Source organism: Scleropages formosus, chromosome 9 (assembly GCF_900964775.1).
Source record: "Scleropages formosus chromosome 9, fSclFor1.1, whole genome shotgun sequence".
Taxonomy (NCBI): Eukaryota; Metazoa; Chordata; class Actinopteri; order Osteoglossiformes; family Osteoglossidae; genus Scleropages; species Scleropages formosus.
In genome coordinates, this window is record NC_041814.1 from 1002202 (window position 1) to 1026819 (window position 24618).

General features: G+C 47.1%; 2 protein-coding genes across 2 annotated transcripts; one reads left to right on the forward strand and one right to left on the reverse strand.

The window, feature by feature from the left end:
• Positions 1-900: 900 nt before the first annotated feature.
• On the forward strand, positions 901-4969 carry polr2eb (RNA polymerase II, I and III subunit E, b). The gene is made up of 7 exons (XM_018728248.2): positions 901-1067; positions 1466-1640; positions 2022-2137; positions 3114-3194; positions 3574-3632; positions 4170-4248; positions 4342-4969. The coding sequence occupies exons 1-7, from the start codon at positions 1011-1013 to the stop codon at positions 4405-4407; spliced, it is 633 nt and encodes a 210-aa protein (XP_018583764.1). The 5' UTR covers positions 901-1010; the 3' UTR covers positions 4408-4969.
• A 158-nt stretch (positions 4970-5127) lies between these two features.
• arhgap45b (Rho GTPase activating protein 45b) lies at positions 5128-24014 on the reverse strand. The gene is made up of 23 exons (XM_018728247.2): positions 23646-24014; positions 22031-22397; positions 17446-17589; positions 16904-16988; positions 15249-15321; positions 14209-14287; positions 13510-13644; positions 12811-12872; positions 12013-12123; positions 11759-11839; positions 11404-11571; positions 10588-10725; positions 10304-10494; positions 9135-9262; positions 8924-9022; positions 8653-8751; positions 8268-8431; positions 7885-8073; positions 7645-7782; positions 7246-7487; positions 6840-7071; positions 6387-6453; positions 5128-6158 (listed from the first exon to the last, which is right to left on the reverse strand). Exons 1-23 carry the CDS (start codon positions 23781-23783, stop codon positions 5965-5967), a joined length of 3324 nt encoding a protein of 1107 aa, XP_018583763.1. The 5' UTR covers positions 23784-24014; the 3' UTR covers positions 5128-5964.
• Positions 24015-24618: the final 604 nt, after the last annotated feature.

Consider the following 24618-nt stretch of genomic DNA (forward strand, 5'->3'; position numbering starts at 1 on the left):
ATCAATGACCAATCACGAATCGAATGGCCAAACACATCACACAGAGTCACTCGCAATGATACTGCCTTTCAAGAGAATCCTATGCATTTTCTTACTTCGAGATTTAAACTCATCGGCAAGGGCTTCCTTTCTATTTTATCACTTATTATTATTATTAGCTTTAGGGCTTATTAGATGTCTCTGAGCTTTCACACAAACGGAGATGCACTGGAGAATATTGGTGGAATTTCTCTCTCCATGTGTGGTGCTCAGTCAGTGTCACGAAGGCTCATATTTTGAGTTGAAATTTCTGTTCTCATAAGGCTGTGTAAGCTGATAGCTCGTTATAAGCGCTTTTTAGTCTGAAATGTTGTGAAACAAGCGCTCGTTCTTCGAAGGAGACCTGCGCCGCGCCGCGCCATCATGGTGGCTACAGACACTGTGGGGACCGGTACCCGAAGTCGCCCTCTGGTGGCAACTCCACAGCACCGGCGAAAGACCTATATAAACACCTTCACTTTCTAAACTCCCTTCGAGCATTCAGCTACTCAGAACGCAGTTCGCTCGTTAACATTGTGTTATCATTTTATGTCCAAGTCATTTTTTTTTTTAAAAGACAGCTTTACTTCCATAGCGTTAAATGTACGTAAAGGTTTGCGGCCGTAACGCGTTAAAATCACAGACAGAAGACTAAAGATATGCCTGTTTAAAAAGTAAAAAAAAAAAAAAAAAAAAAAACTCTAGTAAAGTAAAAAATCACTGACATAATGAATTGTCTTGTATTATTGAATGCAAAATGTGATGAACATCTGTAAATATTTGTAATTTTCACGACAAGTGAGTTACAGATATGGACTCCAGTGAATTTAAAATACAGGCATAAAGTTGAACGCCAATAGTGATCACGTGATCCCTTTCCGCGGGTGATGGACCTTCGTTCGGCGGACATGTGAGGAGGGTTGTACGTGTGTTGCCGAACCGCGCGATTGTTTCTTTTTTCTTCCGTCGGTTTTCGAACTTAAAGTAACGTCATGGACGACGAAGAGGAAACGTACAGGTTGTGGAAAATCAGGAAAACAATAATGCAGGTTTGTGATACGACAGTGTTGTGCTGTGAAGTGTGTCTCCGCACAGGAAACAAGAAGAGTCGCATTTCACGTCAGACACGTCACGTGTTTGTTATGTTCGCGTTAAGTTTTCTGCGGTAAGGTGGAGACAAAGAAAAGAGCTTTGAATCAGTTCACCTCAATTCACTTCGGTTCGTTGTGTTATGGAGCTGCTGATGATGGTGAAAAACGTGCCGACGTAGTTAGAGCCCCAAGAGAATACATGCCATGGCCTGGCCTGATGGGCTTTTGTTTCTTTTTTTTTTTTTTTTTTTAAGAAAAAAGTGTGAGTGCTTGTCAGGTGGAGTAATGAATACAGCTCCATTGCCATTTCCCACACTGCGAGTGCTGCTGTTGAACCAGTTGTCTCTGTGGCCCAGCTGTGTCATGACCGGGGATACCTGGTCACCCAAGATGAGTTGGACCAAACCCTGGACGAGTTCAAGAGCCAGTTTGGAGACAAGCCCAGCGAGGGTCGGCCGCGGCGCACAGACCTCACCGTGCTGGTGGCCCACAACGATGACCCCACTGACCAGATGTTCGTGTTCTTCCCAGGTATGTCACCCCCCCCCCCCCCCCGAGCTGCATCGAACCCGGGTCGGTCGCTGTGGGACGCGGTGGTAGGGGACACGAGGATCAGCTCGTAGCGTAGTGCTTGGAGCTACTGCCTTTGAACCCAAAAAGGTTGCTGGTTCGAATCCCTCCCCCAGCCGTGGTACCCTTGAGCAAGGTACTTAGCCCTAATTGCTCCAGTGAAAACATCACCGAGCTGTAAATAGATTAACGTTGTAAGTCGCTTTGGAGAAACGCGTTAGGTAAATTAATAAATGAAAATGCTATCACGTAGAATGGGAGTTTAACGTACGCTCGTGTGTATGCCTGTTGACGCGCAGACTGTCTCGTGAAAGGTGTAACTTGCGTTTCTTTATGTCGCAGAGGAGCCCAAGGTTGGCATCAAGACCATCAAGATGTATTGCCAGCGAATGCAAGAGGAGAACATCACACGGGCAATCATAGTGGTGCAGATGGGCATGACCCCCTCCGCTAAGCAGGTGTGCCGCAGTGCGTCAGGAGACCGAGCCGTTGATTGCGCTCACTGCAACGTTAACGTATTTTTAAGTGTCTCGCGAAGTGCGTGTGTGCTTCAGTGCCGAGTCCTAACGCACCTTACGGAGGACATTCTGTGCTTTGGGGTGGGGGTCCAACTCGCGCAACTTGCGTTATGTCTTCAAAATACATTCGGTGTGTTTTGCTGGGACTTGGGAGCGTAGTGGCGCTCTGCTCCAGCCCCTGCGTATCTCTCTTTGTGCTGCTTCTCGCTGAGGATCCGGACCGTTGTAAAGCAGCGTTTCAGCCTTGTCTTACGTTTGCGCTCTCCACCGAGCACAGAGAGTAGTGACGACGGGGGCTACAGTAGTAGTTAGGGTTACTGTCTTTGGACCCAAAGGTCATAGCTTCACATTCCCCCTCCAACTGTAGTACCCTTGAGCAACATACTAACCTTAAACTACTCCAGTAAAAAGTCTATAAAAGGGCAAATCATTATAGGTAACTTAGCATTGTAAGATGCTTAGGAGGGGGGAAAAAAAGAGAATTTCTTAAATGGTTTCTCTTAACACTGGTAGTCACTTCACTGCAATGCGTGTTACAGCAGTTACTGTATGTACTTCATCCCAGTGAGAACTGAAGGTAGACTGGTGTAATCCCAGCACGAACGAGAACTATCTTTTCAGGTTTGCTGAAGTTCCAGGAAAGGCAAAATGAATGCAGTGCTCAACTAATGCATATCTAACGACTTCTTGCCACTCACATTTGGTGCAGAGCCCTGTGCCGGTTTCCTTAATGTGCAGCAGTGCTGTCATGTACAGTTAAGAGCTCATCTGCATCTCATCTCGAACCATTACAAGCAGGTGTAGGCAAGGACAACGGTTGAGAGGCACAGTGCAGTATTTTCGACGTCTTTGCCTCATCTTTAGCCTGGTTGAATTCCACTTAGGTTTTCACTATTTTCTCTCTTTATACTTCCAGTCTTTAGTAGACATGGCTCCCAAGTACATCCTTGAGCAGTTCTTGCAACAGGAGCTCCTAATCAACATCACCGAGCATGAGGTAAGGAGATCACAAACACCTGAAGGCTTTTATCAGCATTTGCCTAATTTTTTGGTACAGTAAAGTTTGTTTTTTTTTGCAAAATTGTGACTTGTGTTGTGCGCAACCTCTATCACAAGCCCCCTGTCCAGTGTAAATGAAGGACCTGCTGAGAAAGTTTACATTAGGACATGGTTCTGTATGAGACAAGATCAACCTAAGGAGTCCGAAACGTCGCGACCTATCAGCGTTACATACACGTTTTTGGATACCCTTTTCGTGGTCGAGCCACCCTTTATTAAAGTGCTTAATTCAAAGCCGTCCTCAGCGTTTAGGATATGGAAAGTAGAATGGATGGCTTTGTGCCGGTGCTTTGTTCACGGGTGGTCTCCTGTTGCAGCTCGTTCCCGAACACATCGTGATGACCAAAGAGGAGGTGACGGAGCTGCTGGCGCGATAGTATCCTTCTCTATTGGACTACTGTGGTTCACACTTATTACCTGTAATGGTGTAAATATTTGCTTACTATTCGTACTGGTACCGTACACGTTGTCGTTTTAACAGAACAGGTATTTTTTAGAGACACGGTATCTTTGTCCTTATTCATGGAACAGGGAGAGTGCAGGTTTATAAAAGCACTGGGATCTTCAGCGTTGTCCTGTTTGCCTCCTACAGAACACTTGCTGATGCTCCTTGGCCATGCCCTCACGGGGTTCCGGCCCAGCGCTTGCAAGGGCTTCTCGGTACCTGGCAACTTTAAGGGCTTTTCTCAGTCACGCCTGTCCTTCTCTGGCCTCGCGCCAACTGCGGTGCACAGCTCGCGCTGAGTTGCTGGAGTACGGCTTACGCCTGAGCGGTGATTTCAAGGTGTCAGCCCCTCGCCTCTATAGAGTTCATCAGTTCTCTAAACTAACTGAAGGTATTGTTCTCTGCTGACATTTACTACTGTGTCCCATTATGCTATGTTGTACCATCCTGAGCCCCCCCCTCCCCCAGTAAACTCAAGGAGAGCCAACTCCCAAGGATTCAAGCCGGAGATCCGGTTGCTCGATACTTTGGCCTGAAGAGAGGACAGGTGAGACAGAAACCTGGATCCCAAAAACTGGGCAACAGTAGCACACTTAGAGGTGTTCCTAATTTGAGTGTGAATCCTTGTTTCACTCAACAGGTAGTGAAGATCATCAGGCCCAGTGAAACCGCCGGACGATACATTACCTACAGACTGGTGCAGTAAGAAGTGGAAAAACTTGAATAGTTTCCCATGTTTTTATTTTGAAGACATCACTGAGTTATTTCAGGAGTTTTTCTTAGCAGGCAGTTTGTCTGTGCAGGACAGTTATTACTTAGGAGGCAAACTATGGAAACTACGCCTTAAAATTGTTCCTTTTTTTGTTATTTTAAATAAGCCTTCTGTTAACATGGAAAGATGCATTAAATTACAGTTCAGCAAAGTACTAGGAGATAAAACATTACTGCTCAGAAATTCGAGTTTCACAAGAAAGTGTCTTGCTAATGATACCGTTTCAGAATTTCACTAATGTTCTGAAGTCACATTATGATTGAATAAATGGCATAGTCTGTAAAATATACACTTACCTTAGTTTTCCTGATGCGTGCCATGTGGTTTAGGTGGTGTGAGTGACAGTTGGCACACCTTTATATTTTCATATGTAAATAATGTGCATAATGGTACAATAAGACTTTGCATAGTGTAATTCCTGGACACAAGGAAAGATGTAATGTTGACGTAAAATAAACTTTTGTAGTGATCCCCGAGATGTACGTTGCTGTGGAGAAAAGCATCTGCTAAATAAATGTACGTGTTTAGTCTCAGTGGGACATATAGGATTTAAACTTTCCCCCTCTGAGCCCAAGTTAAAGGTACTGTCTTTTCTGTAATAAGGCATTTTACGGCAAAAAAGACCTACGAGGAAGCCTTGCTTTGTGGCTGCATGTGGGGGAAAAATAACCGAAGTAGACACATTGCAGAAAAAGCACATTTGCAGCAGTGTGGAAATAATGTGGGTTCAACTACATAGAAGCACTGCCCTGCACTCATGGTGCTGTTGAATGTCAAGGCAAGGTGACGCTGAATCACTGGTGCCTGTTTGTCCTCCTGTAATGTGGTTAATGTGGCATTAGCTGTGAAAGTACATTTGCTGGCTTTAAAAGAATCCCTTTAGGGTTTCTGTTACATGCCTAAGAATGAAAGGTCTGTAGCAGCAGTTAGTGAAGGATATGGAGAGAGTTGGGAACTTATTTCTGCTGCTAAGTGCAGCACTTGAACAGGAAATGTTAACTGTAAAATGGCACAGGCTGCTACCACCTGTAATGAGGAAAACTGGCTCCATACAGTCTGTGATTTTAGACAGTCCTTCGATATATAGTGGAGGATGAAAGATGTGCTAATTTTTTTTTTTTTGGCAGCACAGAGGAAAATGCATAAGGAAAGTATTTTATAGTCTTGCATCTTTGTTTCTAAGACTGGTCTGAACTTAAAATGATTACACATCAGTTCGGTTGACTTCCTGTTTATTTCCATTTGTAAAGGCTTAACTCCCAAGGCACTGAGAGCTTTTAACTCATAATGTTTAAAAAGAAGTTTTAAACTTGGAGATGCAAAACTGGCATGACAGTTTCATTTTCCAATGCTCTAGCAGGTGTACTGACTGAAATATGAGCAGACTAAGAGCTGCTAGCGAGCAAGGTCCTCTGTACAAACGTGGTCAAGTGACCTGAGCGAAGGCCTCGGCTCTTCACCAAAGGAGTTCTGCTCCGCGTCACCTTTCCCTTAAAGTCCACTGCTGTCCTGTACAACATGGGAGAGCATCTGTTCCTGAGCGCACGGGTCCAAGGGGTCTCCTCCTGCGGTGGGACTCTCCTGGTCCTCTTCTCCACTAGCCGTATGCTGGCTTCCATCTGCCACTTGTTCCAGCTCAGAATCAGAGTCCAAAGACTGCTCGAGGGAGGAGCTTAAAGAGTTGCCTGAGTACAAGGAATGAAACCAAAGTTGGACGGTCTTTTACAATACATCAAAACTGGGATCAAGAGAAAATCAGTTACAGGTTCTTCATTATGGCAAGTGACGAAGTCTTCAATCACCAGTTTCTCATCCTCTCTCAACACGTTGGAATGTCTTCAGTGTGCACTTTTACTGCAGTTCTACTCTGCCTCACATTAGTGGTACGTGCTTATTAATCTTCTGCATCTTACCGGAGACGGTCGCCTCTGGGCCAGCTGCAGCGCTCGTGCTCTCTTTAACTCCTCTGGCAGCGCACTCCTGATCCAAAAGAAGTTAGTTTTTTGTTCAGATGGCTTCCTTGTCAACACAGTGAATGGACAAATTACTGGAAAACATTGACTGCAGATTTTAACCATTAGTGAAAAAATATGTGCAGGGAAGTAGCTTTCAGGTGAGGGCCTTTTCTGAGACTTAACAGCACTTTCTCTTAGCTACAGAGCTCCTCTGCTGTGGTGACAGTGATGTCCCTCTCTGTCATCAGTTTTTACTGACTGGCTGAGAGAATATTCCCTGTAAAATGGAATAAATAGTGTAAAAGGTAAAGTGTCTGAATGTTTGCAATATTTGCAGAGCTGTCAGTCAAATCTAAGGTCTGCCTCACTGCTTCTCCCTCTGAGCGATGGTAAAGGGCACCAGTGAGTCACCTGACTGTGTCCCTGAGGAGAGGAAGCCTGCTGAGAGGGGCTGCAGCGGGCGGGGAAAATGCTGTCGTAGAAGACGACGAAGGCCTCCACAATGCGGGCCTGATGCGGATAGTCCACCAGGGAGGAGAGCGACACGGTGGCCCCACTGGGCCGGGGTCGCATCAGAGTGGGGCCGAACACGATCCCCAGGTTACTGGGGCTCATCTTGTTGTGTTGCTCCATCTCTGCCACCCTGAAAAAGAAGCCGTGAGGACCTGAGCCAGGAGCCATCGGAGTTCAACACAGTTTCGCATAAAACAGATATGCACATGGGTGACAAACGTTAGACTTCATAATATGGCCCATGAAAGTACTGCTGATCTATGAATGGAGGCTGTCATTCTCAGAATGCAGTGGGGTTTCATACCTGCGCAGGTGCTGTACAATATAGCCCAGAGTGGCCACGTTAGCTGGTGGTAGATCCTTCACCAGCTCTCCCAGCTTGTCCACCAGCACCAAGACTAGAGGCTCTGTCTCGGGGCCCAGGTCTTCTAGTATGGGGCCCCGAGACAGAGCCTCTCCTCCTTCAGATACATCCCCATGGATGCTCTCCTTGGCCAAGCCCATGAGGCTGCTGTAAAGCCGGAAGGGCATGATCGGCTCAGGCAGCTGTAGGAGACGGGCCGAGGGCAGCGTGACAGTAGGGGTTAAAGGGAGAGCAGAGGAAGAACCCGTCACCGAGAAGCTCCAAGCACTATTCATTCTGTACAATAGTACAGGTGAGCATAGAGAGAAGAGCTTTCCACCTCTTTGACTGCTGTCGCACCTGTCTGAGATAGAGCTTGAGCACGTTGCTGATGTCGTGTGGCGACGCCTGTGAGAGCTCCACCAACTCCTTACCGTTCTCAAAGGCCTGGCATAGTTTCTCCACCCGGGTCTTCACTCCATTCACCCTGTAAATGCCCTGCAGGGTGAAGGAGAGTGAGAAACAGGCATTGTTCAACAGGTGAACTGCTCACACAGCCTTGCTGGCATCAGCATTTCGGTGGATCAGCATCTGTCACACCTTCATCTTCAGGGCCCTCTTTTCGATCTCCATGATGCACTTTTTGATGATAAAGGGGATCCCCTCTGTGCTGCTGCATGGCGCCACGGAGAAGTCTCTACCAAAGAGCTGGAGGCGGCCCTGCAGCTTTTTGTGTCCACACTGAATGGCCAGCGTCTCCAGACACTTCTTATGACAAGCCAGGAAACACTGTGGGGAACAGCAGGTAAGGTGAAGCTCCTTTACAGGTAAGCGAGCACTTTCTTACCAAAAGGCCCTCAAGAATCTCCCATTGTGCACTATTTTGATTCAGCGAAGGCCTCGCATCAAGTGCCTCAAGCATCTCCTGCAACAGCAGAGAAGGAATACAGAGGAAGCGCAATGCTCTGCTGGTGACTCCTCACCTCCTCACACTCCGCCCCCTGGAAGTAGACGTAGCTGTCGCATTCGCGGCACTTGGCCGGCGTGCGCAGTTTGCGCAGTCGGTGTGTCTGCGCAGCCCTGGACAGTCCCACATTGCGGAATGGCCCTGTGGGCACCGTCGCTTCAGGCTCAATTCCATTCAGACCTGGCGGATGCACAAAAACCATTCCAAATTCAAATCGCATCTCGCCCGGCTTTTTCGCTTTGTTAAAAATGAAGGCTTTTAACCTCATTAGGATTCACTACTGTAATTTAGTTATTTAGCTGTACGATACAACATTTACAGGACTGCAGAGGGGAAAAATGTGATCGTAAAGCAGGATTTTATCAGAATGCATGCAAATTCCATTAAAACTCAGAATTCACTTTGATCAAAGCACATGATGCTGCCGTCTTTTTCATCCAGGTCCTCGGTGGAGGACATGGTCCCGCTGGAGAGGGTCCTGGCCATTTTCTCTCTGTCTCCTGAAATAAACAGCATCCAGAGATTGACGCTGATGTTTTCCGTTTCTGTCGATCTTTACTCTCTCCGTGCAGAGAGGAACCAAAGGGCACAAAAAGGTGGGTGTGCGCCAATGTACAAAATGACTCGAAATAAACAACTTGAGACAAGTTCGTGAATCGGACTTCGGGGTACCTGTGCTGGTAGTGGGGGATCCTGGACTGCTGGTTTCACACACACTGTCTGCATCACCCACCACTGTGGGCCATGATTTGTGTGACTGATGGCCTCGCCCTTCAACCAGAACAGAAGCGTGTGTTAGCAGAAATCCACTGTAAAGCCTGTCCCTTGAGGAAACACTACTCATGCATTTGTTGAAGCACGAGAGACAGCCTTTACCACTCACCGTGCCTCTGTTTACCCTTGGAACTGGAAATGTCATCTCTGCTGCCCACACCCTGAGGGCTGGGTACTGCTTCAGCATTGTTCTGCTGCTCTGTATTTAAGGCGTCGTTGAAGAGCTTGGGAGTCAGTCTGAGAAAAATTGAACATAGAGCACTGATATTTAGTCTTTTTTACTGATGTATGAAATGTGGTAGGTAAGTAGGCAAGCGGTAGGTAACAAACTAGGTTTGTTTGAGACTTTCATGTCTGCAGCTATGTCTCCTTCTCTTAATGTAATGCATAAATTGTACTTTTGCTGAGATGTGCGTCACTTTGGACAAAAGCGTCTGCTAAATGAATAAATTGAAATGTAAATGGAAATGCACACTTGGTTCACCCCTCCATCTACAACACGACCAGAACATAACACAACCCTAGGCCAAGATACACCCATTCGGGTTACGAGAAATTCACTTTGCAATGAGTTTCGTTTCATGCCCCGGCTTTGGCTTACAAGGCATATCTTTGCATTTATGAGGACTGAATTTGGATTTCACGCAATAAGAGACATGACATTTACACTTGCATTTTTCTTAAATGATTTTTTATGATATTTACTGGTATTTAGGTGACTTACTGTGCTAGATATACTGCGCTGAACTACCTGCAATCATTCACTCCATTTATAGGGCAGAGCAATGGAACACACAGAAAAGCACACACTACAGGCAAGTTATCGTCACCTACACCAACAAACAAATCTCTGGACTGTTGGAGTAAACCAACGCAAATAACGGGAGCAGGGAGAACAAGCAATCTCCACACATGAAACTGTGTGCATGTATAGATATTTACATATAAAAAACTGGGACACCTCTTATCTCGTCAATCACAGAATAACAGACAGACAGGGGCTGTTTTTTTTTTTTTGCAATAAAGGTTGACAAGCACCGTGACAACTAAAGCTACCTACTGAAGTGACTGTGTCCAGTTTCATGACATAGTGGTATTATAAATGAGTGACCCTGAAAGGTGTTTTTCAGTACCACTTTACCTTCGTAAGGTAGGGGAAGACTGTACTTATATGGTTGACAGTTATTGTATTGACAGAGCGATATGGGGAAAAGTAAACAAAAGAGGTCTGGTGTGTGGCTGCAGCGGAACAGGGAGTGTGTGACAGGCCATACTCACTGGGTGGGAGATGCAGTGTAGGGCTCAAATTCATAATGGACCTCAGGCTCCTCCACCACTGGGAGGTCTTTGACATAGGTGGCGTACTGTTGGCCCAGGTCATAGAGCTTGCTGCTCTCACACAGGGATTGGTAGTGCACGGGCAGTGCGACCGTCTGCATGTGCATCACTTGGCAGTAAGAGACGGTAGCCTGCGTGGCACAAAACCATAGCAATGAGGTCAGTGTAAGCCAGCAAAGTCCCACAGAGACTCTTGACGGCTGCATGTCACTGCGGAGGCTTACCGATCGAAGGGTACAATCACTCTGCTTGACAAGCTCCTGGATCTGCCGCAGTACGGTGACCTTGGTGTCTTCCAGCTCCTGGTGCTGTGTGGTGGCATCGGCGATGCAGGTGCGGTATGTAGCTTCTGCCTCCTCGGCCTGGAGGGAGGAACGCTGTAGATCAGGCAGCAGAAACACACGGAGCACGGGCAGGGACAAGCAGCGTTCTATCCCAGGTATTCCATAAAAATATCTGAACCAAAAATATGAGAACCATGTTTTGATAGAAATGTTTGTGTTACGGATCAATAACACACACAGAGTCTGAAACCGCTTGTCCCATATGGGGTCGCGAGGAACCGGAGCCTAACCCGGCAACACAGGGCGTAAGGCTGGAGGGGGAGGGGACACACCCAGGACGGGATGCCAGTCTGCCACAAAGCACCCCAAGAGGGACTCGAACCCCAGACCCACCGCACCCCTTTACCATCCATTTCTATCAAAATTGAAATACACATCAGCATGAACCAGGACTCTTCCTGTTGTTTTACCTCTTAACAAGGTACCCATACAACTTATCCAACCTAGCACATCAAATTATCCAACACTGCCTAAATGAACCATGAATGAAGTGCAAAATTGTTGTGCAAACAGCATAAAATAATCAAGGAATATTCTAAAACAAATCAGATCCTGCCTCAAGAGCAGAACCCAAGTGTTCCAGGAAAGCCAGAGAAAGGCTATGAAGAAGAATACAGAGGTGTAGATCGCTCAGAAGGTTGACCACTGTCTAGAGAAGTGCTGAGCAAAAGAAGAAGGTATGGTATATCAGCTGACCTTATTGCGGGCCTCCTCCTCATTGCGCCTCTTTTTGTCCAGTGACTTGGCGCCAGAGCTTCCTCCGTCATCCTCTGCTCGGCTGGCTGCCATCCTGGCCTTGTCGTACTCCTCGCAGCGTGCCATGTAGGCTTGCTTGGCTTTACGCAGGTTTGTTTCAGCCTCCGCCTGGCCAGAGCCCAAGGGGACATGCAATTACTACCGTGTTTGAAATGAGGGGTTTTATGACCGTGCTGAAAAATGCTGCGGTAGCACAATAACCGAGACACCTGACAGCACCTCGCACTGGGAACCACTCTGCAAACAAGGCACTTGGACATCTGCATAAGGGCAGAGACGGGGATAGCCAGCTCACCAGCTTCCTCCTGGCCCTCTGCCACTGCTCCTTGATCTCTTTGCGCTTCTTCTCGTGCTCCAGCTTGCGCTGCATCAACGGCTGTGGATTGGCAGAAGGTAGCAGTGCTCACAACCCCGCAACGTCACGGCCGTACCTATCTGTGCCAGCAGCCCCATGGTGCACAGCACAGGGCAGGGGGTTTGAATCATGCCGCTGAGGCCAGCAGCTTAGTGAGACCTGAGGAGTTTTACCACCCACGACAGATGACCTACCTGCAGGATGGCCTGACTATGCAGGGTGCTGGTGGACTGCAGCACCCCCGTGCTCTGCTCCAAGTCCTGCTCTAAAGCCATGGTGTAGATTGACAGGAAGGGCATGTGTGGCTGCAGGCAGAGAACAAGCGATGTATTTTGCTGTTTGTTGAAGGACCCACGGGAAATGCACAAATGAGTCATAACGAAGGCATACAAACATGCGAAACCCACTTGCTACTGCTCAACTAAAGAAGGTTCGAATGTGTGACACACATGAAATGTTTCGACTAAAAGGTGTTTCAGGCATTCACATCCTGTTAAACTGAAAGGCTAAATGATTATACTGAAAGAGGAAGCACTGCCCGTCCATGTTGCTCTTTTTTCCGCCAACCTTTGCAGAGTAAAGTCCCAACGATGCCACGCAGCAGCCCGAGCACTAACTGGTGGCACAAACTGCAGTTTCGGCATGCCTGGCAAGTCTATATGAGGACCTCATGCACAAACAAGGCAGGTGTCTTCTCACACTTTACACTTCCTTTCCCTTTATGGCCAACGAAGCCACGTTATGTAATTCCAATAGCCAAGGAATAAACTGGACTCAACAGAGTCAGCTGGCTGGAACAGAAAACTTTTACGGGCCAGAATAATCAGTCGCTCATATTATTCTTTTATTTTCTTTATTTGGTCAGTTTCCTCACTCTCTGTTACACTTTACCGTATGTGACTGCAGAGCCTAGAACAGCCTTGTGGTCATGTGGTGGTGAAGACAAAAGAACTTTGTTACAGGCACACAGTACCGGTGATGTGGGGGGTTACCTGTTCAAACCCTGGTTTACAAGACTGATAGAGCTTCTGCAGAGATCTGGCAAACTCCATCTCTGGGGAGAAAAACAAACATTGGGGAAATTTAATGCCACATAAAGAGCAAAATATTCTGCAGTCAGTGCATACTTATGTCTGTGCTCAAACTACTGCTGTATTGCCTCCTGCTTGGGCAAAAAAGTTGCATTATTTTTGGAAACAGCATTGCCTACTAAAACGTTAAATATTTAGTAATTTTTTTGAATGCTGCAGAAGGCCAAATGCAGCCTGTTAATTTATTTCACCCATTCTTCGGTTTACAAGCCTAAAGCATTCCTGGAAAACCGTCTATTAAGCAAACATTAATAAATCAAAATGACAAATCAAATATTATTTCCGAAGGGGAAAATTCTAAATAGTTTCAAACATTACCCAAGTGTATCCAAAAAGAGAAAGAGAAGAGAAAGGGAAGAATATTTGACAGTGGACAGCAGGGGACTCATTTAAATCAGGAGGCCAAGAGGAAAAGTTTGTTAACAATCTGCCTAATATGCAAATAGACATGATGGAGATATGAAGATACCGACTGCGATTCAGATTTAAGGGTATAAATTCTATGGGCTCACAAAGGTGAAAATTCACAACAGAAACATTCATAGATCAAGGAATGGGTGTACAGACTGAAAGAGGAAATACACTGCACTCTCTACACACCTACTGCAATCCTTTTTTCTATGTAGCCAATCACATCCTTCATGTATTTGGAGACAGACTTGGCGTAGGTGAGCGCGGAGTCCACTCCCCCCTCGCTGCGCTGTAGGATGATGTCCACCTCTTCGGCGTTCACAACTAGGAGACACACACAGGGCTGAACTGTACGGCATCTCATCGCGCACCCTGCCGCAAGCCTCCACCCCCCCCCGCTCCGAGCGGCTCGTAGTTCGCTTCTAATTATTTTCCCGGGTCGCTCCTCACTCGGCCCCCTCCATACATTTTAAAATATCTCGGCGTTAGACGACAAGCCCGAAAGCCTCCCCCTTTTCTGTTTGCTTCTGACTGTTCCTGTCATCACTTCCTTCCTTGATTCTTTTTAAGAGAACAGAAAAGAAACCGTGTGAGGCAAAAACATGATACAGCTGGAAAGCAAATCGACACTAAATTTCACCGGAAGTTAGTCCGTTCTTTAAAAGAAAACAAACAAACAAAATTTTCTTTTCAGTGAGGAAAATGCCTTTTTGAGACCGATATCCCCGTAACTAACAAAACGTCATCACTCGCAGCAGGAAAGAAAAATACGCATGCATTGTAAAAACTGAGTGGGTGTAGCAGTAGAGCGCGTGTGCAGCAAAAGTGACAGGAACTGAGCAAGACAGAGAGCGAGTGTGAGACTGGGTGACAGAGTGGTCCTCCTACCCCCGTGTGGCAGGTCCCCCTTCCTCAAGGTCGTGTCCCGTCCCTGGCCCAGCCCGGCGCCATGCAGGTTCTCCATGGACTGAGCAGAGAGAGATTACAGTCTGCATGAATATGATCAATATGGCTGTCCCACTGTTCACTGAGTTACATGAACCCTTTACAGTACCAAACAAACATTTACTGTGTACTCACTGCCCTGGTTCATCTTCAGTAACAAGTCTCCAGTGTATACACACACACACAGTCTGAAACTGCTTGTCCCTTGGTTGGCGCAAGGCTGAAGGGGGGAGGGGGTCACACCCCAGATGGGATGCCAGTCCGTCGCAAGGCACCCCAAGCAGGACTCGAACCCCAGACCCGCCAGAGAACGGGACCTGGCCAAGCCCGCCGCACCACCGTGCCCCCCGGATCTCCCATATACACACACCATCCCAAATTCCATACATTTACGCTCATTCATTCGAAGATTTTCTACACTGTGACTTACAACGTTAAGGTTCTTGTAATTATTTACCCATTTTTACAGCCGGGTAATTTTACTGGAGCAATTTAGTGTAAGTACCTTGCTCAAAGGTATTAAACCTGGAGGTGAGGCTTCGAGCCGTGACCTTTGGGTCCAAAGGCATCAGCTCCGATCGCTACGCTACCAGGTGCCCCTTTGCTTAGCCGTCAGCGACTGGAAGGTAACATCACCGAGACATAAGCGGGTAGTGACACACTTTGGGGAACTATTCAATTTATTAATCAATCAGCTAATTTGGGAAGTTATTAAACAATGCTTTGCACACGTGGTGATGGAATCTGGACTGAATTCTGCTGCATACAAATTCAGAAAGAAATTGTAGGTGTGTCTTCCTTTGCATTGAAGACAAAATAACTTTGTGGACCGTGGTCAGCCAGTAGGGACAATTCCCTGCAAGGGTTGCCCGCCTATCTACTGCCTGCTTTTCATCCTGACAATCGCTATCAGAAAGTCAGTGTCAGTACAACAGCTGTCCTTAGATACTGTGTGGCAACGGCGACACTGTATGCTGGCTCACCCTGCTCTTCTCAGAGGGCAGTAGGGACAGGAGGGTACTGCTGTCCACCTCTCCCATCAGAAGCTCTGACACACTGCCAAGAGACACACACAAAGACAACAGAAGGTCCAGTCAGCCACATGATGAGCAGTAGGAAGGCAGAAGACACACAAACACAGGGAACGCTAAGAAATATGACACTGAATGTTTCACCTAGTGTCGCTGATGAGTACCTCCCTCTCCAAAAAAAAAAAAAAAAAACACACACATACAGATCCGGCAAGGGGCGCTGCCAGGTCTCGAGAGTGTGGGTGGATTTAAGGAGTTTTTAAAAAATATATAACAAACAGTGAAGCAAGTGCTGTGAGCAAAAAGATAGAAGCTTTCCTATACACCTAGCCCTGTGCGGCTCAACTAACTTCCCTCTGACAGTGTCGCAACACACTGTGGCCGCACCCGACCCTCGTCTCTTAATCAAATGTGGCCAAAAGTGCAGGAGATGGATGTGGTTTACCATTCTACCATGGTACTGCTATAACAGCGTCCTGCCTACTCTTTTCGCAGAACAGGCACCGTGCCATTACGATCAAAAATTGCTGAAATGGGTAAAGTGATCTTTATTTAACTTAAGTGACGAGGCAAAAATTAATAGAACACTTTACACAATATTTACTATACCAGATGACATTAAATAGGCCAACCTCAGTTGAGTAGCACCTCTACTGTTGACTCTTCACTCTGACTTTGCCCTCACTTCATAAGAAAACAAATGCAAACCTTCCAAGCACAATACCAAGTTCACCAACTTCCCTGTCACTTTTCTGTGCACTGCATTTACAAAAGACTGACATACACAGACCTGATTGTTTGTGCTTCACACTTGGCATCACTGCACATATCTCACACTGATGGTTACACAGTAAGCACTGGGTCTCTTTGCTTTTCATATAGATTGTATTCATATGCAAATGTTGCACAACTATACCTCTTATGCACAAACAAGGAAACGTGTAAATATCTCTAGCAACATCATTTCAGGTAACACTGACGATCCTGAGAGGCCATGATGCTTAATTCAAAAAAGGTGTCCTGAACGGCTGACTTCCCGTTTCTGGCCTACTCAGCCTAGAAAGATGAAAGCTGCTGCGCCACTTCCTGTTTATGCTGCACCGCATGCAGATGGGGATTCTACTACAATGGTGTTTGTTGTCTCGGTCCTTCCCGCTGTGTGCCAACCTTCTCCGCCGTACGTGTAAAAGAGAGTCACGCTGCTTCGATGGGCGCCGCTTGCCTCACAGGGTACACGCCCCAACACAGCTGACACCATGTTCGTAACCATGAGCTAATCTGACTCAGACATACATCATCAATTCTGTCACTTCATGGGGATCTCAGTGAGAAGGTAAGACAACTCACAGCCTCAGTACACCAAGAGAAGAGGGCTTTTCAGCTCTTGATCTGGGAATACCGTGTCCAGTAGATCTTCCATGCCTCCTTATACCACTCAGAGACCAGGAAGGGGGTAAAATGCATTCAGCCACGACCGTATGCCGAATCAGGTTCAGATTCACTGCGTGGTTTGAAGTAAAAACCTGCTGTGGATGGCATTCATTCTTTGCATACAACTCACTTGTTATGCAGAGACCTGTAATTGTCAAGTAAAGAAGCTGACTTACCTACAGCTAAAGGCCACTGCAATCGCCTCAATGGATTTCTCAAAGTCTTTCCTCTCACCCTCATTGCTCTTGTTATACTGGAACCCTAAAACCAAGAGAATTCACATTTCACTTCGCGGATCTCCTCTTATTCACTTTCATTTCTGTGAACATTAACCCAAACCTAACTGGCAAACATTAGAAACGACACTGGGTTCTCAGTTGATCTTACCTTGTCCTACGAAGATTCCATTTTAAAAGCATGCAGAAAGATAAAATGTAAAAAACAGCATGTGCAGGGAATGCAGACCTTCCTTATGGGCCCGGTACCGGTTAACTAAATTCGCGGCTTCTTTTTCTGTGCCCTCAGCATTCTCAAGTGAGCCGAAACCACATAAACGACTAGTTTCCTGTAGACTGGTAACAACATCCTAAACACTCAACATATCATAGTAAAAGGGGAGGGGGTAAAGGACGAAGGCAGGAAGAACACTCTCAGCGGTTGGCAGGGCTGGGTAGGGTCTTCGGGTAACAGTAAACGTCTGCTGCGGAACGGAGCTGACCTTTGACCTTGGAGATGAGCATGCCTGCTGCGGTGAGGGTCTCCACCGTGTTAAGGAGGGGGTACGTGCCGATGACCTGCCTCAGGACACGGAGCACCTCGCCCAGGCACTCGTGGCCTAGGGCCTGCTGGTTCTCCACCTTCTCTGTAAGAGCAAGCGGGTAGAGGGAAAACGACAGGCTCAAGCGCCGTTCACTCGGGGACATTCGTTTACCACCGCACCTGCTGCCTACTTGTAAAAGGCGTACAATATGCCAAGAGCACTCAGTTTTACTGAGAAAGCTACGCTGATTTGCCCTCTCACTTCACACACTGACTGGGAATGGGTTAATGCTACTATGTGTGAAATAAACGTCCTGGCAAGTGCGATACTAAGCAGAAAAGCAGTCTGTGGTCATCACTAAGAGATCCGAAGGCACACACACAACACTGTTCTTTGTGGCTACACCTCAGCAGAGCGAATCTTCCTTTTCCTGTCTGTCTCTCTCTCTCTCTCTCTTTCTCTCTGCTCAACCACATTCATACCTGATATGTGGCTACCTCTCCAAGTCCACACGATACAGTATGGCAAGAACTCGTCATCATCATCACTCCACAAAACTGACTGGTCCAAAAAAAAAAAAAAAAAATCTTCCCAAAGTAAATAAAACAACAAAATGCTGTCTAGAGAAGTTTCATTAAGTTCATTTTGAAAACCTCTGATTTGCAAAAATTAACTGTCATTTCCAGGAATCAGCTAAACAATTTTGTACACTATGAAAGTGGACCCGGTTCATATTATACAGCTCGTGCGTTAAATCCATGTAATGTAATTCACTTTCTTTTAGAAAAAGTCACCTTTTTTATAAAGGGATGATAAAGTCTAGACGAGACGCATTTACATATTCAAAATGTCATACAAGATCGATCGATCACTCACTCGGTGTAACTGCTTGTCCTTGTCAGGGTCGTGGCAATCCATACATAGCGTATCCCAGGATCACTGGGCACAAGGGGGTTCACCCTGGACAACAGGCCAGTCTATCGCTGGTTAGCCAGACACACACACACACACACACACACACACTCTGCAGGCGATCTAGAGGGTTCTATTTACCTGAACTGTACGTTTTTGACTGTGGGAGGAATGTGGCGCAGAGGACCCAGAAGAAACACATGCAGACATGTAGAGATGAGATCACACTTCAAAGTGTAATTAGCCCACCAGCCAATGGCCACAACCGGCCTTTTCGTAAAAATGTGTGTCCAGCTCAACTTAGGTGAATCGAATTATTATAAATACTTCCAAAAACATTTGAATTATTATCCGAGTATACATCACTGTAAGACTTTGTATTGTTTAAAAAAAAAACACTTCTCTACATTGGACATTACTTCCATCTGACATTTTGGTTCGAAGCTAAACTCCACATAACACACTCCGGACACAAGCCTCTCAGTGAGTTGTTTATTATTATTATTATTATTATTATTATTATTAATTCTCACTTTTCATGAAGCATGTCATCTGTGTTAGTGAATTTCTTGAAAAGGTTAGAGAAAATGAATGCCAGCTAATTTAGTGAAAATACTGCTTTCCGTCAAGTTGAGCGATTGCATATGTAATTGACTTAATGTCATTAGAGTTCTGAAATTTACTGAGCAAAAATTTCATACAATGGTGTGAAGCTGACCTGTGTAGCCATTTATGTGGTTGACTGACCACAGAAATGGCAACGGAAAAACCGTTTGACTACGCCCGATTTCCAGGAGCGAAATGATGTCAAACTGAAAACACAATGGGGCAAACGAGAAACAAATGGGAAAAATGTGAGATTGTCTGCCCCGTGAGTAGAAGGACGCAGGTTGGGGAGGAGCCTGAACACTAGATGGACGGAAGGCTTGGCATTTCCCTCGACACCCTCCTACCTCACTGGATCCACGCTGCGTCTGTTATGCTGGCACCGTATCTAAAGCCACACCAGACACAGGATACCACAAGATATCGCTTCCCGGCTAGAAAGAACAGGCAGCGCTTTCCTGTCATACGTGTCCTTTCAGCACCACAAGATGTTGCGATGATTATTTCCAATAGTTAACATTATTACATATAATACTTCAGAGATTACAGACATACTATATGTCAAAAGCTAAAATGCAAAAACAAGGGTGAATTAACACTAGCAGGAACTTCACACTACATCTTGTTCTATTCTGGAAATTTGTATTTCTCACTGAAGTCAAGAAAATGCAAAACACCACGTTTGCGACCTTACAGTGTTCCTCAGTACTTTGCCCCATCAACAGTCACTGTCTTCATACAAGGTTCTTTCAGGACTGACAAACAGGTAGTGAGGTTCGCAGTCCAACTTGCGCTTACTGTATATGATGCCATGCTGCAAAACTTCAAAATACAGAAAGATTTCTGGCAATGGTTACAGGCATTTATTCCTTCGGGAAGAGGAAGAGCTGAAGTGTAACGATTTGCTGGAAAGTAAGGCAGATAAACCAAGAAAAGTTAAGTAAGTAAAGTAAATAAAGCAAATGATCAACAATACCATTATTGGGGTTCTCTATGTTTCCAAAGGCCAGCTATACAACAAAGGTAACAGCACTAATAAAAGTGTTGTTTTGTGGATACTATCATTATACTGGCCACGTACAGTGTTTTACACATTTGTACAGCTGACTGTTTTTACTTGCGCAATACAGTGCTAGTACCCTGGTTGAAGAATACTAAAGCAGTAATGCAGAGTGGGGCTTGAATTGGCAACTGTCACTTTACAAGTGAATGTCAACATTTTCTGCATTGCATAAATACACATTTCTTCAGTCTAGTTTAAAAACCTTCTTCTACAGCACTTGTACAGCACCCTTGGCACCATTACTATATATAGTGAAGACCGCTTAGTGACAGCTTGGCACACTTCTGCTTATATGTTCTATTTTAATTGCTTCTGAGTCTCTTCAACATAAATAGACTTTTAAAAAACCTCCATTATTTTGTAATACTTAATGTTATTGCAGGTTCAATTAAGTGTCGTTCAGCCTTGTGTCAGCTACAGATGTTTGTAAATTTGTCACACCATCAAATCAGAATTAACCAATGACATAATACTACGCTGAATCTAACAAGAAGCCCAAGTAACCTCAAAAGTACCTAAATAACACAACGTCAAATGCAAGATACATCAGAATGACTAGAGGGTAGTTTCTGACTTTGTTTCGTGCTCAACCTAGTGAAAAAGTAAAAGGCGAGGACTTTGACTCAGCTCTATGTACACAACTGCGTTGTTAGCAAGAGCTGCCTGCACTAACCCCAGATGAGCCACTCATGCACCCCCACTCTCGCTGATCTCTCCTCTTCCCCCAGCTGTAAGGGCCACTGTTCCTTAAGATGACCCTATAGGTTGAGGGCGCCTAGGAAATGGCAAATGGCAGGGCATATCCCACCTTATCTCGGCACCCAGTTAGCCTGGCCTGTTAGAGCAACATAAACAGGAAGGCTTTGACTCATAGTGGGATGTGTCTCCCTGCAGATTTTCATTATCTCCTTCTGAATAAGATGCCACGGGGGACCAACGACACACAGCACCCTGACCATTCGCCTGTGATGTGTAGTTCGTTCAGACCAGCAGACTGCAGTCACCAAGAAAGCGAACCCGAAAGATCCAGGTTGAAGGCAAAACTACAGCAGAAGGGCAGAAGACAGTATAGTGGTTAAAGCTGCTGTCTTGCAATCAAATGACCTAGGTTTGGATCCCACCACCTGCTGCAACACCCTTGAATAAGGCACTAACCCTGAACTGATACTGGAAAAATTACTTGGCTGTATAGATTGGTAAATCACTGTAAGTAACAGTACACAAATCTGAACCTGTAAGTCAGTCTGGAGAAAAGTATCAGATGACTGAATAAACAATAGTTCATACAAGTAAAAACGGTCAGCAGCACATGTGTGCAAAGCTACTTGAAGTAAACGTGTGAGCTGAGAAACGTAAGAACACATGCACAGTAACCAATGTGGAGGAAGCGTTCACCGAAACACTCGGCCGCCCCGATTCTCCTAAATTATGGGCTGACGCAGAGGAAATTGTGCTGTCACTAAGAGAAAAATGGAGCACTTTCTACCATCTGGCTTCCTGCCTGAATATGACGTTGCTACCAAAGCTGATACGCTCAGGCACAACAGGAAGCCAGCGCCCACTTGAGCAAGCTCTGCGCCACCCTCTTGCACAGTGAAATGAGTACGGAGTGAGGTGGAGCAGCCTCTTGGGTCCCGTCTTCGCACCAATGCACAAGCAGATCACTGGAGGACACTTACGAATTTTTAAATTAGGACCGGCAAGCAGCAAAAGCCGCACACACGAAATCACAAAGTGCTGCAGGGGACCCAAGCAGCCTGGGATCTTAAGAGAGCTCTAGCTCCTGCTGACGGGGTTAGGACCCTTGCGTTCCACGCTCCAGGTGCGTGTTTGATGGCGAGGTGTCCCTGGCAGTGCCACTACAGTAACTCTCAGCCTCAACGAGCCACTGCGATGAGAAACTCAGGAGGAGCAGGCGGCAGAGCAGTCAATGCTGTGTGTGTGCACCAAGGGCTTCCTCACCTTCGCCCAGCACCACATCCTTCAGCTTGTCCACTGCCTCCGCAAAGTGCGCCACGTCCCGGAGCAGCGGGGGTATGTCCTCCACCTCGATGCCCACCGACTCGCCACCCTCCTGGCCAGGCCCTTGGCTGACATTCCCCTTTGCCAGGCCCTTACTGAAGACCCAGGACTGCATGGGAAAGCTGGCAGCGCTGCTATGGCGACTCAGCGTGGAAGTGCGCTTTGCCGGCGTTGGGCAGCCGGCCGCCCTGCTGTGCTGGACCTGCGGTGTCCCCGGGCAAGAGGAGGAGGGCATCGGCCCGCCGGAGGCGGGGACGGCGAGGCTGTCGGACGCATCCGGGCGAGGCTGCTCCTGGAGGACGGAAAGCTGAAAGACATGTCAAACACAGAGAAATGAGAGAGAAATTCATGCGATCGAAGCAACTCCAACGTGCCACAGATGCGCCACGGCACATTACAGCTTTTGACGAATAAGCCCCAGGGGGAAAAAGGACGCCACACGTCTCGGAGACTTTGGGACCAAACTGTAAATAAGCAACGAGTTAGAGAGAAGCTACAGGACACACGACACGAGTGAGAAGTGACAAAGTAAGATGTCCAAGGCGATGAGCAACATTTACATTTACTTATTTAGCAGAAGCTTTTCTCCAAAGCAACTTCCAATGAACTCTATGTAGTGTTACCAGCCCACACACCTCATTCACCGTGGTGACTTACACTGCTAGATACACTACTTACACTGGGTCACTCATCCATACATCAGTGAAACACACACTCTCTCTCTGTCACTCACAAACACACACTGCGTGTGAATAGTGCCTCATCCACAGGCCACAACAAGTGCCCCCACAACAACCTTGCAGAGACTGGGGCAGAAAAAACAGAAAGTTACCAGTAAACATAAATGGAGTTTAATAGGAGGCGACGTCACGTGCGGCCCTCCCACTCGTGGAGCACAACCAATCCACGTGACTGTTTCACCGCAAAATACCTTAGGAACCTGGGCAGCCTAATTGGAGACGGCGAACTGCTAAAATGTTTACTTTCGCAGGCATGAACACGTCACAGTAACGGGCTCGCAGGTACAGTAAGGAGGCACTTCAGGCCTCCACGTCAGTCGATCGCGGACACGAAGGCGCGGGCGGCGCGCGCCCAACTTTTGCTACTACTCCGCGCGGCGGTACGGGGGGGGTGGGGGGAGTTGGGAAGCGGGCCTGGCGATTAGAGGAAGTGGCCGGCAGGGGGCGCCCGACACAGCGCCTCGCGAAACACCTGCTTGCTGCGCGCGCCACACCAAGCCCGCTGTTTTATTGGGGGCGTAACTTGTCATGTATTTGGGGGGTTAAATCATAAGTAATTATACACAGATACTGGGGAGCATATTCGCCTTGCCTCGAACACCGAGGGACAAGTACCCACACCCCCTCCATCAACTTGTTACTCCTACAGCTGTAGTAACTCGTCGTAATAACAGGTTCTCTTTTGAACATGAATTGACTGAACGCAACTGCGAGGCGCCTGAACTTCCGCGTTGATCCGCCAAGAAGTTGCGCCCGAGGTAGTTAACTGGACAGAAACTAAGGGGGAAAAAGTGTGCTCTGTCCCTGTACTCTACCTGTTTGAGCCACACGTGCGGTCTGCTGGGCAGGATGTCGAGCCTCGAGCTCCGGCATTTGCCCTCCGTCTTCTTGGCCCGGTGGTCCGTGTTGTACGGGCTGTAGCTCGACTTGCCGCCCACTCCGCGCTTCAGCATGTTGCCGCTCGCGCTTCCCGCCGTCGCTCCGCTCGCGCTGCTCAGCACTGCGTGTCCACGCGCCACTGTGCGACACCGCGCGAGCACGAAGAGCCCCGCCGAGTGGTCTCCCCGACGCTGCAGCCCATGGCACGCAGAGTCCTCAGAAGCACCCGACACACACCCACTGACACACACACACGGGGTCCTCGGCACCTGGGGACAGAAATGCAGAGACACACAGCAGCGTGCGTCCCGTCAGGGTAGGAAATGAAGTGTGTGTGTCAGAGCCGGAAAGGAGATGCTGCGCCTCTCGCTGAGAGCTTCCTGCCACGAGGTCCTCACACACACAGACATAGACACACACACTGAGGCGCTTTTCGGGAACTTCTAGAAACTTAAGGCTAAGGCTGTGTGGTCTCGAAACCCCCGTGAGACACTGACTGTGAGGGACACGGGCTGCCAACGTGGGCCTTAAGAAAGGTGGTGACCGTTAAATATCACATATAAGAGCTTAAACACGACATGGACGGCGTTTTCTCCACAAGATACTCGGAACGGCGTAGGCCGACCACAACCTCAGGACGTACGAAGGAGTACACGACATGAATTCTCTGTGAAATCGTACAAACATCACACACCTTCCTGTTGGCGAAAGTCCCGAAGCCCCCGGCTGATATGTACACGTTTCACATTTAAGGACTGAGTAGGAGTAAGGGCAGAATTTAATAATTCATGTACTTCTAGATCATCCCTACAGCTAACCATTTAACTGCAAAAAGCCACAAAATACAGAAAATGCTCAACGTTAGAGATTTAAAGGGCGCATTTTCGCCAGGAGTTTGGGGAATTTGCT

Coding starts and splice junctions, on each gene's coding strand:
- polr2eb (XM_018728248.2), top strand. CDS start 1,011: ATGGACGACGAAGAGGAAACGTACAGGTTGTGGAAAATCAGGAAAACA. Junction 1,068..1,465: donor TCAGGAAAACAATAATGCAG/GTTTGTGATACG, acceptor TCTGTGGCCCAG/CTGTGTCATGACCGGGGATA. Junction 2,138..3,113: donor TGACCCCCTCCGCTAAGCAG/GTGTGCCGCAGT, acceptor TTATACTTCCAG/TCTTTAGTAGACATGGCTCC.
- arhgap45b (XM_018728247.2), bottom strand. CDS start 23,783: ATGCTGAAGCGCGGAGTGGGCGGCAAGTCGAGCTACAGCCCGTACAAC. Junction 12,124..12,810: donor GTAAACCAGGGTTTGAACAG/GTAACCCCCCAC, acceptor CTCTGCCTGCAG/CCACACATGCCCTTCCTGTC. Junction 11,572..11,758: donor AGAGGGCCAGGAGGAAGCTG/GTGAGCTGGCTA, acceptor GGCTCTGGCCAG/GCGGAGGCTGAAACAAACCT.